This window comes from Alosa pseudoharengus, unplaced genomic scaffold, assembly GCF_046254945.1.
Source record: "Alosa pseudoharengus isolate Yale_2024_CS ecotype anadromous, Long Island Sound unplaced genomic scaffold, YU_APseudo_1.1 YU_APseudo_1.1_scf_22, whole genome shotgun sequence".
NCBI classification, from domain to species: domain Eukaryota; kingdom Metazoa; phylum Chordata; class Actinopteri; order Clupeiformes; family Clupeidae; genus Alosa; species Alosa pseudoharengus.
In genome coordinates this window covers 18144222-18161721 of record NW_027468680.1, presented here as the reverse complement: position 1 = coordinate 18161721, position 17500 = coordinate 18144222, and the positions used below count along the sequence as shown (strand labels likewise).

Here is a 17500-nt window from a genome sequence, read left to right as displayed (position 1 = left end):
AATTCCCAAATGACTGGAAATCACACAGATATCAATCGCATCCTATCTAGAAATTGAATCTGCATATTGAAGATATGTTCTTGCATGGAGAATCCTACAGTACACCTAAACCTGTTCTTGTTTGTGTTTGGGCATGTCCCTAGAGGTAGACCTATATAGGTCAAAGGCAAATCAACTCCAATTGCTTTTGAGCTAGCTACATGTCATACTAATAACTAAATTTACAATCTTCATAAAAATGATTGTGAACTGATTACTGAACTGCTACTCAATATTCCTTAGTTTGAAATTATAATCTACTAAATATTTTCAACAATTGTATTCCTAAATGCTAAATATACTATAAGGTTGCAAAAAGGCTACATTGCTATTGCTGGAGGAGCATTCGATGTTGAATACATTACACTTTTCAGTACTTGAGACTTAAATATTTAGTGTAAGATTGTGTATACTCTGACACATGCCAACCAGGAATTGATGTGACATTAGTTAGTGCACTGGGAAGTGTTAGCAGACTAGTTTGTGTGATGTCTTTCCTGAGCACCAGACACATTTTTGGTTGACTATCAATAATTCAATCTCTGATTTTAGTTTTCTCAGTCCTTCACTGGTGATTTGGAGATGTGGATTTCAAAGAGACATTTTTGAATACTGCGACATGTTTCAAATGGGTCGATCTTCATGAGGAGATGAGGAAGCAGGAGAGGAGATAGAGTGGGGAGGGAGGAGGTGGAGGGGGAAGGGAAGTGGGGGTGAGACCTGGGTAATCAGAAAGGATCCAGCTCTTATATTTCACTGTTCCTGTCTTTCTTTCTTGTTCCCCCCCCCCACACACACACACCCCTCCCCCTACACAAACTGCCTTTATTCACACTCTTGTAACCTCACTCTCACCCTCATATGCATGTCTTCTCTGCCCCTTTTTCTCTCTCTCCTTCTCCTTCTCTCTCTCTCTCTCTCTCTCTCTCTCTCTCTCTCTCCTAGTGTTGCTTTCTTGGTCCCTTTCTTCTCCCTCATCTTGCTTCTCTTATCTTTGCTCTTTCATCTTTCGGTCATAAGATGAGAGGCTTTCTGTGATTGAGGCAAGTATTTGTGTGTGTGTGTGTGTGTCCAATGCTTGTGTGTGTAAGTGTTTCTCAACAGGTCACCATTAGGTCAATTCAGTCCCCCCATCTTCGCCCACATCGCCATGGTTACCTTGTCGTTAACAATACTTTTGCCATCCCAGGCCCAGCCGCGCTTGGTGAAGTAGTTGACGGTGGCAAACTCGATGAGAGCCGAGAACACAAAAGCATAGCACACCGCGATGAACCAGTCCATGGCCGTTGCGTAGGCAACCTTTGGCAGAGAGTTACGGGCGCTGATGCTCAGGGTTGTCATGGTGAGGACTGTTGTCACACCTGCGTGAACAATGAATAAAGTCTGATTCAACTGATAGGCAGCTGTTAATTAGTCAGAGAAATTAAAAAAGATATTGAAACATCCTATTCGGATCTTGCATATATATAAGTATTCCAACATATTCTTGTGTTTTTTCATAAGCAGTAACATATCTTTGTGGACACCTAAACCCTTACTGGAATATCAACAGTTACTAAAATCAAAAATGTTAACTGAATAAACCAATTATTTATATTTAGTGCCTTTTAACATACTCCAATTTTTTAAATGGTCACCATTTGATATCTTGACTACAACTTCATTATAGACTACAAATGGGTGATATTGCAGCTGTGTCCTCACAGCTCTATAATCAAGACCATCATCAACTTTTTAGGTGGCCATCACTGTGAGAGTGCTGTGGTCTATGCTGTCAGTCTCCATTTTCCACACAAGGTGACCCGTCTGGTGTGCTTTTTAAATGGCTCAAATGTAATAATGACGGAGCGCTGCTCATTTGTCCTTTTACAGGATCAAATGATAATCATACCTTTGGCTCAGTTTTCTTTGCCGCCTGTTAGGCAGTTCACATTTACATTTTGACATTTTGAGTGCTCACAGATCAAGACCAATGGAGAAAAACGTTTGTGTATAGCCACTAGTAAAATATTATGGTGTGTGTGTGTGTGTGTGTGTGTGTGTGTGTGTGTGTGTGCACGGCCACATGTGTGTGTGTGTGTGTGTGTGTGCACGCCCACATGTGTGTGTGTGGGGGGGGGGGGGTGTATGCACTACTCTGGGCATGATATTTGCCTCCTGCTGTGTGAAGGAGGCTCTTCAGTTATAGGAGTTATAGCAGCACATCATCAAAGAGAAACATGAACAAACAAACACACACACACACACACACACACACACACACACACACAGACATACATACAACATTCAAACACACACACAGTCTATCATATACAAACACATACACAGACACTACCTGGCATGAATACTTAAACATGTTCACACACACATTGCCTAGCTTGCTCCACATATATAAGTGCACATCCCATCCCAAGTAGGCTGTGGCGCTCACCGAAAACGGTCCTTGCCGGAACAGACTCCCGATTGAGCCAAAAGGACACTTGGGAAAGGATGACTGTCATGATGCAGGGCAGATACGTCTGAATCACAAAATAACCAATCTTCCTTTTCAGGTGGAAATGGGCCATCATCACAGTGTACTCCCCTAGAACAGAAAGCAGAGCACAACAAAGAGAGAGAGAGACAGATAGAGAGAGAGAGAGAGAGAGAGAGAGAGAGAGAGAGAGAAAGAGAGGGAGAGAGCAGAGACAAGAAGACGAAGAAGAAAGGAAACACCAAAAAAAGAAGAAGAAAAGGTAAGCAAACGAAGGAAAAAGAAAAAAGCAACCCTTAGTGAGGAAGCTGAATACGAGCAGGGCATCCTGGTGGTTAGCATGACAATAGCCTTGATTTGACTCAGTGAGTCACAAAGCTTTTAAGTGAATTACAGCCACTTCATTAATTTGCTTTTGGGTGTGACTTAGACCCTTTTCATGTCCGGACTTGGCTCGCGTTCTCCATCTGAATATCGGGACTGGATAGAGAGGTGCATGTGGAAATGCACGTTTGAAGTCCAAACAGCACACTGTGTGCTCAGAATGTGACTACATCAGACTGACTACCAAACAGTTTTACAATGGATCACACTCCATCAGATCTCAATATGAACTGAAAATGCTCCCATGCCTTTTTTATGGTCTATCCTGATTCCCAAAAAGATATATCTCTCAAGGGAAGATTATCCCTTGAATGACACCCTCAAAATGACAAGAATACTGTCAACAACTGTACTTTTACATACTGCTCCTGTCTGTGGTATATCAGGCAGAGCAAGGTGCAAACACTACCACATCATGGGTTCAGTACCCAGGCGAAATGCGTCATGATAATATGCATTTGCACCATACTGTATGTTGCTTTTGATGAAAATGTTAAATGAATGAATCTAAATGGATAACTCTGAACGTCACCCTCATTTTTCCCCTGGGGATCAATAAAGTATCTATCTATCTTTCTATCTATCTATCTATCTATCTATCTATCTATCTATCTATCTATTTGAATTTCAAACTCAGGTATTACTCTGTTGGTGTTCAAGCACATTACACAAACAAAATGCTGACATTTTTTTCCTAACTGTAAACACGCTGGCTCATTTCTTGCTAAATATATCTAGAAAGCTAAAGTCATTATATGCATTCAGTGAAGTCACTTTCTGACTGCACTGAATGCATAGAACTTTCACATTGCTTTTTAGATGCTTTGAACAATTGGATGTCTCTTCCATTTCATTATGAAGAAATGAGGAGCCTTTTAGAATGACTGACAGCTGTCACTCCCCCCGACTTCCACATTCTCAGAGATTTGAATAAGCCTAACCTGTCATGTTACATTGTGTGTTTGATGAGTACTTCATCCCTATTCTCTTACTCACTCACCAGTGGCTTTTAGTTGGAACTAATCTTTAGACAGACAAACACTACCCTTTAGATAGACATCGCTTTAGATAGACATCTTGAATTTCCCCTTGGGGATCAATATCAATAAAGTATCTATCTATCTAGCATAAGCATGTCAGGACCATGGACAGCAACCACACAAACATACTGCATTATCTCACCAAATCAGTCACCCAAATGAGCAAGTTAGTGAATCCTCTAGACTGTGTGATCACGAAAAAAAGTGATCAAGTTCATAATTAACATTCAAACATTCCCATTATTATGACCGCCGCGCAGCGAGGTTTAGTCAGATTTTTTTTTTTTTTTTCTTTTTCGCATGCCCAAATTTCTGTCAATGATTCCCGGGACACTGAAAGACCGGGGTACACGAAACTTGGTGGGCATGTAACCCCACATGGATAGCATGGAACCATCGTTTTTCGTTTTGATCTGTAGCCCCCCCCGCTGGACTGGACCCCCCGAAAGGAGGGTAGGGCAGACACAGTTTTCTGTGAATATCTCGAAAACCGTAGGGTTTAGGAGGACCATTTTTTTTTTGTATGTTGATCTCAAGGGGCCATGTCAACCCATTCCATAACCACTCATTTCATGTATAGTGCCACCTAGTTAAACACAAAAAAGTAAAAATGAGGTGTTGTAATTGAAGGTATCTGTGACCTAACAAAGTCAAAACTGTACAAAATTGGAAGTGTAGGATCAATATGACACCCTCTGTATGCACGCCAAGTTTCGTGGAATTCCGTTCATGGGGGGCCACACAATAAATTAATTTATGTTACTATACACCAACTGGCCTGTAGGTGGCCGGAGACAGTTTTCTGTGAATATCTCGATAACCGTAGGGCCTAGGAGGTCCACCTTTTTTATGTATGTTGGTCTTAAGGGGGCATGTCAACCCATCCCATTACCACTTATTTCATGTATAGCGCCACCTAGTTAAAAATTAAAAAGCAAAAAATTAGGTGTTTTCATCACAATATCTCTGGCTGACAAGGTCAAAACTGCACGAAATTAAAAGTGTAGGAACATTATGACACCCTCCGAATGCATGCCAAGTTTTGTGTACTTTCGTTCATGGGGGGGCCTTACAATAAAATAATTTATGTGTACATTTAGTGACGTACACCAACAAGGATTCCCGGGACACTGAAAGACCGGGGTACACAAAACTTGGTGGGCATGTACCCCCACATGGATAGAAAGGAACCGTAATTTTTCGTTTTGATCTGTAGCCCCCCCGCTGGACTGGACCCCCCGAAAGGAGGGTAGGGCAGACACAGTTCTCTGTGAATATCTTGAGAACTGTAGGGCCTAGGATGACCATTTTTTTCCGTATGTTGCACACATGCACACAATTCAAGAATTTCTCAGAATTATGAACAGGCAAGATGGAGGTGGGGTTGTATAAAATGAATTTTACATGTGAAATCTGTGAACTAATCATGTTTTGGACGAATTGAGTGTGGATAATGCAATTTAGTGAGACAGTTAGAATCATATAGGCCTTTCAGCGTGATTTATTTTTGTGGAAAAAATGTGCTGGACTGGGCGGCGGTCATATTTTGTACCGATCTGCGGTACATCTAGTTATGCTTTGTTCAAGTTAGACTACAGTAGGTGTATAACTCCACTCCCTGTCTGTGGAGAATATCCAGGCTCCAATCCTCCAAACCAACAAATGACCGGAGGTGGTCTGGCAGCACTGGGCTAGTTTTCTTCCCACAGCCAAAATTTTCTTTCCACCAGTCACAACGTAATAGTATGGTGTGATGGCGAGATGGGGAAGTATTATTAAGACATGATTAACCTCAAGTTCACTCCATTTTCAGGGTGCTGCATGCTCATAATTTTAAATGAGGTAGTGATAGGTACTGCCAGTAGCACCAATCTCATAAATTATGAGAAAACAGTCCATTTTTGGGGGCAGGGTTAGAGGCATCTCTTTATTAATGTGAGCTTTCATGCAATTGTGTGTGTGTGTGTGTGTGTGAGTGTGTGTGTGTGTGTCTGTCTGTGTGTGTGTGTGTGTGTGCGTGTGTGTGTGTGTGTGTGTGTGTGTGTGAATACAATCACTCACCGGTGCTGGATTTGATGGTCTCTTGGTTAACAGTTTGGCCCATCAGGTCATACTGATTGAGCCTGGAGCCGTCTGGAGCCACCTGCACCGAATCGGTGGCATTTCTTGTCCAAATATAGGTCACCTCTGAGGTAGTGTAAGCATCTGTGCAACCAGCCAAAGAACAAGACACAGATCAGTCTATGGAGATGGCAGAGATGTTGCCCAATATGGAATACAAGATTAAAAATAAGCATGGTCCAGTTGGGACTAGTGAACCACAGAGATCTGTCTTTCTTTTCAAAACAGAACTTAAAAGAAACGTGTAACTGGGCTGCTGCCAAGCCTCTAGTTTGTATTCTTTGAGAACAGAATAAAAATAAAAAACAGACATCTATAGAATGCACATGTTCTGACACATCTGAGCACACACAAGACAGAATCATGCAGATGCAAGGTGATGAGTATATTTAAAGCCAGTAAAAAAAATATACATCAGCTATTTATTTCTCTTAGTCCTGTTCACTGGCCCAGATAATGTGCTGACATACAGCTGCCAACCACTTTGATGTCTCTATCTTAACCATTTCAGGTCTAAAACAGCAGAATTGATACTCCAATTTCTTACACAATTAAATGAAGAACCGTGGATAAGGAATTCCATAAGGAATATCAGAAATGTGATTAAAATATTGAAGAAAAACTATTCTGTATAAACTAGGGAAGTCAAATAAAATTATCCCGGGGACTTTTCCAATAACGAGAAGTGAAGAGTTCTGGGGTTGCTCCTTTAACCGTTATTACAGGAGAAACAGCCGGCAAAGTGTTTGGTTGGCGTTTGAACTCACAGCTGCCGAACTTCAGAGGGCATGAGTGGGAGTCCATGGGGAAATCCTCCAGGTGCATCGGGCACTCCGCCTGGACGGTGAGTCTAAAGCCCATACATGCACATAGACACACCAACACACAGAGATACACACGCACACACACACACACACACACACAGAGAGAGAGAGGGAGAGAAAGAGAGAGATGAGTAAGTAGGCGAGAAAAGCTATCTGATTTTGACAACACATATTGTACATTAAAGGAGAATTCCGGCGATTTTTCATATAAAAACGAAAGGGAAAAATGAAAACAATTGGTCCTACCTAGCTCGAATTACTGTCTGCAGTCAACAGCTACATCCAGGCCAGGCAGCTACAGTGCTACACTCTGGGGGCATGGGAGCTAGGTAGAACTGATGGGGTTTTTTGGGGGGCGGGGGTACTCGGGGCACAGTACTCGGTGATCTCGAGAAACAGGAATTCTCCTTTAACAAGACATTCCAGGTTATACTTATCAGCTCTTCATCTTCATTACAGAAAATATGACAAGAAGCCTGGCATGAGAAGGCCACTTTTTCATTCTTACATGATATGGGGAGTGCGCTAAAGTAAATACACAGCTGTACAGCATGATATGGGGAGTGTTCTAAAGTAAATAAACAGCTGTACATGTTATGGGGAGTGTTCTAAAGTAAATAAACAGCTGTAAAGCATGATATGGGGTGTGCACAGCTGTACCAGGGGATAAGGAAACTCTCCCACTGATCCCTACATGGACTGTTACAGGAAACTACCTCAAGTAATGGTTCTGAATATATTCACTGAGGCATTACTTGTTTGTAGTGTTATTCATGAGAAACAACTAACTTACAGTAAAACAACTTATAATTAGCTTCGACTCATCTACCACTTTGCTATTTGACATTCAACACAAGTCACTCCACTCCAGTGCTAACTAAAGAACCTTCTTGTTTAAAGGTGACACAATACTGTGACTCATGACTTAACACAGAACAGCCGAATGGCCATGTCAGCCCGTGTTTTAGTAGAGAGGAGTGCAGAACGTTTTGTTATGTGGTGTGGGAGCCACAGTTTGCGAGAAAGGATGTTTGCCAATTTATAAATCCACTACGACAGCTGCCAAGGGGGCAGTTATAACTGTCACATCCATAAGTCAGGGCTGGTGCCATGGCAATGAGGGCAGATAATTTGGTATTTGATACTGACAAAATGGGGAAACTCAGTTTTCGATTATATTTTGGCAAAGGCCAAATGTTATGATGAGTTTAAAGTGGGTTTTGATTGAGAGACTGAGTGAGGCCCCCAGACTTGGACACACTTGTGACACACACACACACACACACCCACACACACACCCACACACACACACACACACACACACACACACACACACACAAGCACCCACACACACACACATGCACCCACCCACACACACACACACACACATACACACACACACACACACACATACACACACACACACACACACACACACACACACACACACACACACACACACACACACACACACACACACACACCTCATTGTGTACAGAAGGGTTCCATTCTCCATGATCCGCAGTAGCTTGTTGGGCATGGTCATGTTGTGGGCCACTGATTTCTTGCCGTTGTGGAAAAAGGTGTCGGGGGTCCAAATCTTGCTGGCCATGAGGTTGTTCAGGCGCAGGATGTTCATGGGGCCTCGGAACTTCAGCCGGTCATCCCACCAGCTCTGTCTGAAGAACACGTCCACCGTATACTCCTACCAACCAGACACAGCACCACAGGTCAACCACATGCCATACAGTATCCACAAACATAGGTGGCAATCCTGGCTACAGAGAACGAAAGTCCAGTCATGTATTTCTTCTGCTTGTGCACTTACAGTTTTTTACAATTGTTTACACACGTTTTCAAAACTCTGTGTCTATTTTTCAAAACTCCACACACAAAACCCACAATTGCTCACACAAAATGCAAAATGCCTCAAATCTCCAGCAAAATGACACACTACATTCAAAATGTCAAAAACACATGTTTAAATCAAACATTCGCATCACATTACAAACACTTTTGTCATAATATGACATTTTGGATACATCATATAGACACTGATGCTCAAAACCTAACGCTCTTCTGTCTTTCATAGGCTTTATGTATTTGCATACAAGAGTGAAAGTTACGGTACAGAGAGAAGTTGAAATACACAGAATTATTGAAACCAAAAATAGTGATTTTTCGCAAATAATTTGCTGTTGCAAATACAGTATTTTACAGCAACAAGAACAAAGCAAAGCAAAATACAATGACCACCAGATGTACATGGAGTTCTTGAAAAAGCTGATCTTGCCTAAGACGGAAATGACTGACTACTATCAAATTACTTTGCTTTTTCCAAAGAAAAGTGTGTGTGTGTGTGTTTATGTGTGTGGGCGGGGGGGAGGGGGGGGGGTTCTGTATGTATTCATAGGTCTATAGAAAAAAATATTGAGCTAATGGTAACTTGGGGAGACACAAAAATATAGTAAAAAAGACAAGTTTTACTGTACATAAATTCGACTTTTTGTAGAACATTCCTTTCAAAGTATCTGCATTGGTTCTGAACATTTCAACCGTATTGGATTTCAATCCATACCTACATAGAGAGTACAGTATGTCTACTCATAGGCCTATACTAAGGCAATGATTGGATGGTGTTCAGTAAAGTAAGTGTATAGTGTAAGTGTGTTTATACATGTGCAGAGAGCGAGTGAAGCACTGGTTATTTAGTGTGGCATTTTGATGGGTTGTGTTTGAAAAATGAAATCAAGTTACTTCCTGTTCGATTTTTGTGTGTTAAGTAGAAAATTGTGTGTGGTGTTTTGCAAAATGTGTTTTAGTCAATTGAAAACTGAGTCAAACACTGAGAATTAGTGTATGGTTTTGCAGATTTGGTGTGGGGTTATGATGTTTGGAAGACATGTTTAGAAAATTGTGTGACAAGCAAAGATTTAGTGTGTAAGCATTTGAAAAAAACTGTAACACAGGCGATATCCCTAACTTGCTGATCCACCTGGCTAACGAGTTGGTTTAGTACAAATGGAACAAATACTGTATGTCGCAGGACTTTCACGTTCTGAAGTCAGGTTATACACTTCTGTCCTCGAATACCTGTATAATATCTAACAAGTAAGTGTCTGGAGACATTTATTGATTTTATGGGTTTATTTATTCAGCTTAACTTTTAATACAATTGTAATATGACAAAGTGTCTACAAAGTACATGTGGCTGACTGTTTTTCTTTCTTTACTGTTATGTGTGATATTTTCAGATCATTTGCAGTAGGAGTCCAGGATTGAAGACAGTATTTTCAAGACTGAGCCATACAGCAGTTCACCATCCATGCTCTTTGTTCAAAGTGACACGCACGATAAGATGTCTTGTTACTACTGTATGTGTGGTGAGTGAAAGACTGACGGAGCTCGCTAGTGGCAGCTGTCAACAGATAATGCCTATATCTCCGTGGGCGACGGGCTCGTTACGCAGCTGGTGTCTGAACGGAAGCGACAGTTTGGCTGCCAACGACGACGCACCTCTCACTATATCACCTGTGATCCACACCAAAGCAGACAAGATAAACACACCCGACAACGGGTGAGAGTGTGTGTTTGTGGTGTTGGCAGCACATGCACGACTGTAGTATTATGTGCGGTAACGTGATTTCGTGCAATGCGCAGTGAAATGTTTCCTGCGCAAAAACATATTATTTATCTGTGTGTGTGTGTGCATGTTTGTTCATGACTGTGTGTGTGTGTGTGTGTGTGTGTGTGTGTGTGTGTGTGTGTGTGTGTGTGTGTGCGTGTGTGTGTATGGGTATGTGTGTATGTGTGTATGTGTGTGTCTGTTTGTGTGTAGTGTGAGAGAGAGACAGAGAGAGAGTGTGTACATGTACACATATGTGCAAGTGTGTGTGTGTGTGTGTGTGTGTGTGTGTGTGTGTGTGTGTGTCAGACAGGTTTTCCCTCTGGCTATTGTCAGACTAGCTTCGCATCATCACCTATGCCACAGTCCCCTGGGGGTCTATGGCCCCTCCAGCCCTGCCAGCCTTCAGGCGGGGGTGGGAGGGAGGGTTACGGGGAAAGTTTCCATAGAAACCTCCAGGAGCTGAATGCACTCTAGTGCACCAAAACATCAAAATCTCACACAGAGTGAACACAGTGAAAAATAAACACACACGCACGCATGCACACACACAGACACACACACACACACAAACACACACACACACACATACAGTACACACAGCAATCATTGAAATCTTCAGATAAAAGTGCCAGACGATGGTGTCAGCTAATGGATCTCAAAAGTGAGGATTTGGTTACAGGGTTCTTCAGTATAATCACACCCATACACAGGCATGTTCCAGAAAACAGATTTCGTAATGACCTCTCACCGCCATTTTGTGTGCTAAGTGCTGAACATGGCACAAAGTTGGATGCCATGGATGTGTCAGAAGAAGTGTACACATCTCCACAACACACGAATACTGGCTCAACTCCACTAGATGAATAAGACATTTTAAGGAACTAAAATACTAACAAAAATCTAGCATTGCTTTAGTATCTTCACACATCTGAACAAATCTTTACAAACACATTTATAGAGAGTCATCCAATCCATGTCACACGCTAGCACAACAATTGGACAATATCAATAACATCCTCATTAAATGACGAAGAAAAACTAAAACAATTAAAGGGTGAGATGATTAATATGGATTGCCTTATTTTTCCCAGTCCAGCTGTTTCTAATTCCCAGTGCAGCATTCTGTTTCTCGCCCTCCCCTGGTCCAGCACCGGTCAGGTCAGACATGGCGATAAGCCACCTCATGTCTCCACACGCCTTCTCTGACTGATCCAAGTGGACACAAGATAGTGGCGGACCTCCGCAGGGAGCCTTAATGTGTGCATGGAGTCTTGCTCTAGCCTCTGCCTTCATCTGTAACTGCTTCCTATGCCCCCCATGACCAGTAGGAGTCGCTATTGTGTCAATGGGTTAATACATGGTCCCCGATTTTGGCTACTCCTCAGCATAAACCATCAACTATGAACAAATGGATGATCTGCCAAGGCAGATAGCACTGCTAGGAGTGAAAGGCTGATAATCATATGAACAGTTACAAAACTATGGAATTTCCAATGCAATTTCAATACACACTTTTAACCCTATGTTCCCTAAAGTCAAAAAAGATTTATTTAAAAATCAACTACAAATGCTGTCCTATAGGTTCTACAGTATGCAGTACTCCATTTTGGATACGCTTGTACTGGCATATCAACTTCATGTTTAAATTAAAACATTGACAAATGTTTTTTTCTATAGTCATTGTCTGTAGGACCTTGTCTCATGGTAATGTAGACCGACTTTATGAAAATGTTGTGTGCCACTCCCTCCGGGAAAAGGGTTTAAAATTGTCTTAACCTTAATCAAGAACTGGTTAGATAACTTTAGCTACTGGTATGTTGTTCAACTAGAAATAGCCTACTATATTAAAACTGACATGCCGGTAATCTGTCATTTTCTGTCATAGCCTACTGTGTAATGTACAGCGTAAACAGGAAGTCGATTGCCCAGTAGGAAGCAGATCCAAAATGGAGTCGTGCATAGAGCCCATAAGACAAAAGGTTGCATATCTACACTACCTTTGTCAGTCACCCAAATAAAAACAGACACATCTTTGAACCCTTTTAATTAATGGACTTCATGACTGAAAATGACTTTTCTAAATGTTAGACCTCCTGGCATCTTTAAAATGATCAACTGTGTCTGTCATTTGTCTTCAACATATGTCTCTATAAAGGAAGTTGGGGAGTGGCCTCCATCTACTATCTAAACATCAAAGTATTCTGTTGTGTATGTGTCTATTTATGCATATAGCATATACCAAACTGCCTGACTTCGAGAACAATGTACACAATTGCAGGTAGCTCAGAGATCAAAGTACAGTTATTATTACGTCTGTTTCAGTATGAAGCAAAAGTGAAGGAACACATTGCACATTGACCCACCTGAAAATTGGTTTTGTTTCCAGCAGAAAGGATGGTTATTTTATAGCGAAAGGAGATTGCACTACAGACTCAGAGGGGAAGAAGGATGTATACATAGTACTGTACTACCTTGACTTACTCTAATCATTTACGTAAAGCAGATTATTTTTGTTTTTGGATTTGTTTTCCCACGTGTGTTTCTGACACTGAAAACAGATGTTGAGAAGAACAAAGGCTTGTGCTGGGCATGTGTTGGCCACTCTCTCTGAGGCTCTCTCTGCTGCACACTCTGCAAACAAACACACCACCAAGACTCTGCACAAGGCACAGTTGAGTGTGTGTGTGTGTGTGTGTGTGTGTGCCGCCGCGCGGCAGATAGACAGCAAGACACCGAGGCAGAGCAGAAGTGACAGAGAGACATAGTGAACACACACACACACACACACACGGAAAGAAGAGGGGGAAAGAGAGTGAGGGGTCCATGAATGGTCTGACAGTGACCAACATGGCACAGAGAGGGCATACATTAAAGATGAGCTCCATCTCGGTCCTTGCAGTGAAGCATTTTTCTTCTCTTTTATTTTTAAATATTTGAGCACAGAAGGAGTGCATATCTGAGAGTGAAAGGGACAAACTGAGAAAAGCTTTTAGAGGTGCGCACGCTAAGAATAGGCCACTGAGAAAGAGACGGCGCGAAGGAGAGGGAGAGAGAGAAAGAGAAAAAAAAGAAACAGCGAAAAATGGACAAAAAACAATGTTCACCACTAATATCAGCGTTTTTGTGCATTTTGGACAAACTGTAGGGCAAATAACAGGGGTAGAGTATGAAACAGTACAAAAGTTGAGACATCTCACCATATCTGTGTCTGACACCGGCCCAAAACTGGTGACATAAATATCGGTCTTCACCTCCGTGACTCGATCTATGGGGGGCGGAAATCAAAATCAGACATCTTTGATGACACAATGCACTGCAGAACAGCGGTGGCAGCATAGAAAGAGTTGGGCTGCCTTGCTCTAAATTGGTCGTGCTGAATCACACTGAATCACTTCATCTCGGCATTAAACTTAGACGACAACGTTGCCGGGGCAACCGCTTGTCCGTGATGCCTGCATTTGGATTCATTCATCCATCTGCCTCTGAGTCAGGACTAGGGTTGGGTGTGTGTGAAAGAGTGTGTTTGTCTATATATGAGAGAGAGGGAGTGTGTGTGTGCATGTGTACTTGTGAGTGAGAGAGAGAGAGACTGTATGTTTTGTTCCATGACAGCATCCATGTTCATTCTAGCCTTTCTCTTGAAGGAATAAGCCATAATGCTCTTGATAGGGGTTGCATATTTTATCCTCCACAGGCTGCTTTATTTTATGTTTGTGCTTTTAGTGTCTGCACACTGTCATGGACACACACTACAACATGTACTCTCTCATGTGCACCCACATACACACACATACACACACACACACACACACACTTCCACTGAGTGTCTTGGCCTTTTTTTAGACTTTCAGTGTGTTTATGTGTTGAATATGTGTCAGTAAACAGGTCACGATGACAACTTACTGTGCACAGAGACAGTAGGAGAGAAGAGCGAGAGAGAGGTAGAAATGGAGAAATGGAGAGAGAGAGGAACAGAGAAAGAGAAAAAAGGCACGTAAGATGAGATTGAACTGTCTGAGGCTGTCAGGGTGGATTCGCCAGAACCAAACAGCCCGTCTACGCCATGAATAAAATAGCCATTTTACCACACACTCTAACTCTCATCACATACACAAACACACACACACACACACACACACACACACACACACACACACACACACACACACACAAACAAACACACAACAATGTATGTCGACACAGACATACACACACACAAAAACTTATAGATATACATGTGTATGTAAACAGATCCAGTTCCAGTACCTCATTTTCAGCCCCATCAAGACTATGCATTTTTGTACTTTTACTTGTTTAAAATACGCGTTGAGGAGATACGTTTTTTAATGGCTCCATTTCTTATTTCTTTTCTTCTTCTTTTTTTTAAAAGAAATATCACAATTAGAAAATTAAGATATCTGTGTTCATATCAGTGGACAGTATAATGAGTCTGGTTTTATTTCACTACAAGCCCAGATAAGCACTAAATGCAATAATGTAGCCCAAGCCTACGAGCCATACTGTACAGTATTTACAATTAGCAAAGAGCAGGAGGGTTGGTGTGTTAGCTTAGTAAGTTCTTACCTCCCAGCCCTGGTCTCAGTCTGTTATCATAGCCATCTAATAGTGTGTCCAGGATACGTGTGAACAGTGTGATGTTTTGGATAGCATCACTCTCAGTCTCACTCACCACAGACCTGGCAGCAACACACAGATACACACACAAACACATTTTAGACATGAATCAAACTCAGTGTGGTATATCTCTGTTATCCTACTCAGTGCCTTTACATGTTTTAGGTACTTTCATGCTTTTTGGACATGAGCCATTCATGGTTGTCATATATCTGAAAGTGTTTCTTTTTAAATCCAATGTATTTAATGACAGATTGCAAGACAAAAAGCTCTTTTCTGTATCCAAATCCAAATTGGATCAAAGGGAGGATTTGTATCTAATGGATATGTCACATATCTGGCCAGTCACAGACAATAGCATTGTCAATGGCATTGTCAATGTATTTTTAGCACTGCACACTATACCATAAAGGTGCTGACTATGAAAGCGATTACAGCATAAAGGCATATTTATGTCTCAAAATGAGTTCATGGACTGTATTGAAGATCAGGAATTGTACTAGACTTCATATAAAACTTTCATGAAATGCATGGAGGACTACAGCAGTCAGTGATCATTAAGTATGACAGTCTCAATTCTCTTTCTTACTCTTCCTTCATGGTACACAGAGACACACGGAAACCTTTATGCAACATCTCAATACATCTCCATATGCAGAAACATAAGGATCAGAGAACCACACACAAGCACAACACAAAGGACAGTTTGACTGGGGTCACATCCAATGAACCTTGTTATCTAGACAATTATCATGATGCCAGTTATTATTATCACGTGTCATCCTGGTTTTCAGCAAGGTGTTTTATGTCTGCAAATGAATGATTGTTCATAATGTGTGGGGACAACAAGAGATTGATATCACATACCATCAAACCATCAATCACACATGCCCTGGTAAATCATACCAGGAAGTGTAACAATGGTTTTAAGTGTATTTGTATTAAAACATATTAAAATAAGCGAACTGAAATCCCCTACCTCGCCAGCCACAGCATGAGCGTGAAGAGCCAAGCCAGAGCGCCACGCGGGAAGCGCCACCGCTCGCTCATCGTTGACGCACGTCTTCACCATCCAGACAAAAAGAATACAGATTTTAAACATCAGAGGAGAGGCGCAAGAGAATATCCTCGCCTTGAACAGCAAATGGTTGACATTCAAACATTTTAACAACCCTGTTTCCGTTGACATTTTGGTCAGTTTGTACAACTCAAGCAAGCAAATGACAGAGATTTACGCAAGCAGTTATTGTGGTATGATGCTGGGAGGCAGTTATTTCTGTAAAGATTTTCACAATATTTATATAGAGAGCTAAACTTTGCTTTCTAATTGTACTAACTTAGGCGGCTTTATGAACGAATCTGTGTCAGAAACCTTTATTGCTTATTATGGCAAATGACATCCATCCCCAAAGCGCAAGGAAAAAGGCTCAAGAAAGGACCGTAGACTCAAGTTTTCCATGTCTCCTAAAAGTCTGAAGAGTTACCGCCTTGAGTGGACGAGCCTTACCTGCGCCGTAGCGCGCTTGATCACGCGTCCAAATGAAAGGAAAGATGAATAAAGTCCTTCCGGAGAATACAACTCTTAGCTGAGTCTCAGAAAGTGGCCAATATCTAGGTCCGCCGCCACTTTCGGGACGTGTTCCAAGATAACAACAAAAGTCCTAATAAATTCCAAAGAATGAGGTAACCCATACAAAAACTGTGAGTGGTAACACTGGTAACATCCAATACTGGACCTGTGGTGACCTTATGAAAAGCTTGGAGATCCCCGTCTTTTTTAGTCCGTTCACCTGTGGGTAGTTCCGCGGCGCGCAGAAAGACGTGTGCGAACTCGCACCAGAAGCAACATCAAGTGTAGCTGCTGAGTGTGTTCATGGATAGAAGACGCGCGCGGAGAGACAGAAACCGGGTCCTAAAGCGAGCTCAGCACCCACACGCTCCATTTAACAGCGTGGACGCTCAACAGTATGCAAAATGGTAAATAGTGACTTCTTTGACTATTACGTTGGGCTATTAGGATTTCATTCATTTTTGCAGATTTTTGATCACACGTATAGCTTCGCTGCAGAGAGCGCGTTTTATGACATCTCTTGGGTATGATGGCGGTCAATAGACAAGCGACTGTCCATTTCATTGGATAACCCAACAAAGGGTGGGATTTGGACTTTTCGTCGCAATTTGTAAGATGTTGTGAAGTTAATTTTCTTTTCTTTTTTTAAAAAAGAGAGAAAAAAATGACATTAGACACCTTAATTTCATTATTTATTAATAAGAAAAATGTATTTCAGGCTTGCTTCATAACTCTTCAACAACTTAAGTCAGGGCCCACTTTATTCCAGATTTCACTGGCTTTCTC

General features: G+C 41.7%; 1 protein-coding gene across 1 annotated transcript in view; it reads right to left on the bottom strand.

Annotated features, from left to right (window-relative positions):
- gabra2a (gamma-aminobutyric acid type A receptor subunit alpha2a) overlaps positions 1-16807 on the bottom strand; it is an 18474-nt gene extending 1667 nt beyond the window's left edge. The window contains exons 1-9 of the mRNA XM_076299926.1: positions 16652-16807; positions 16124-16207; positions 15094-15206; positions 13707-13774; positions 8366-8586; positions 6825-6907; positions 5998-6141; positions 2471-2623; positions 1198-1400 (exon numbers count right to left, since the gene is read on the bottom strand). Of these exons, the coding sequence (XP_076156041.1) occupies positions 1198-1400; positions 2471-2623; positions 5998-6141; positions 6825-6907; positions 8366-8586; positions 13707-13774; positions 15094-15206; positions 16124-16194 (1056 nt within the window). The 5' untranslated portion in view covers positions 16195-16207; positions 16652-16807. The remainder of the gene's footprint in view (positions 1-1197; positions 1401-2470; positions 2624-5997; positions 6142-6824; positions 6908-8365; positions 8587-13706; positions 13775-15093; positions 15207-16123; positions 16208-16651) is intronic.
- Between the last annotated feature and the right edge of the window lie 693 nt (positions 16808-17500).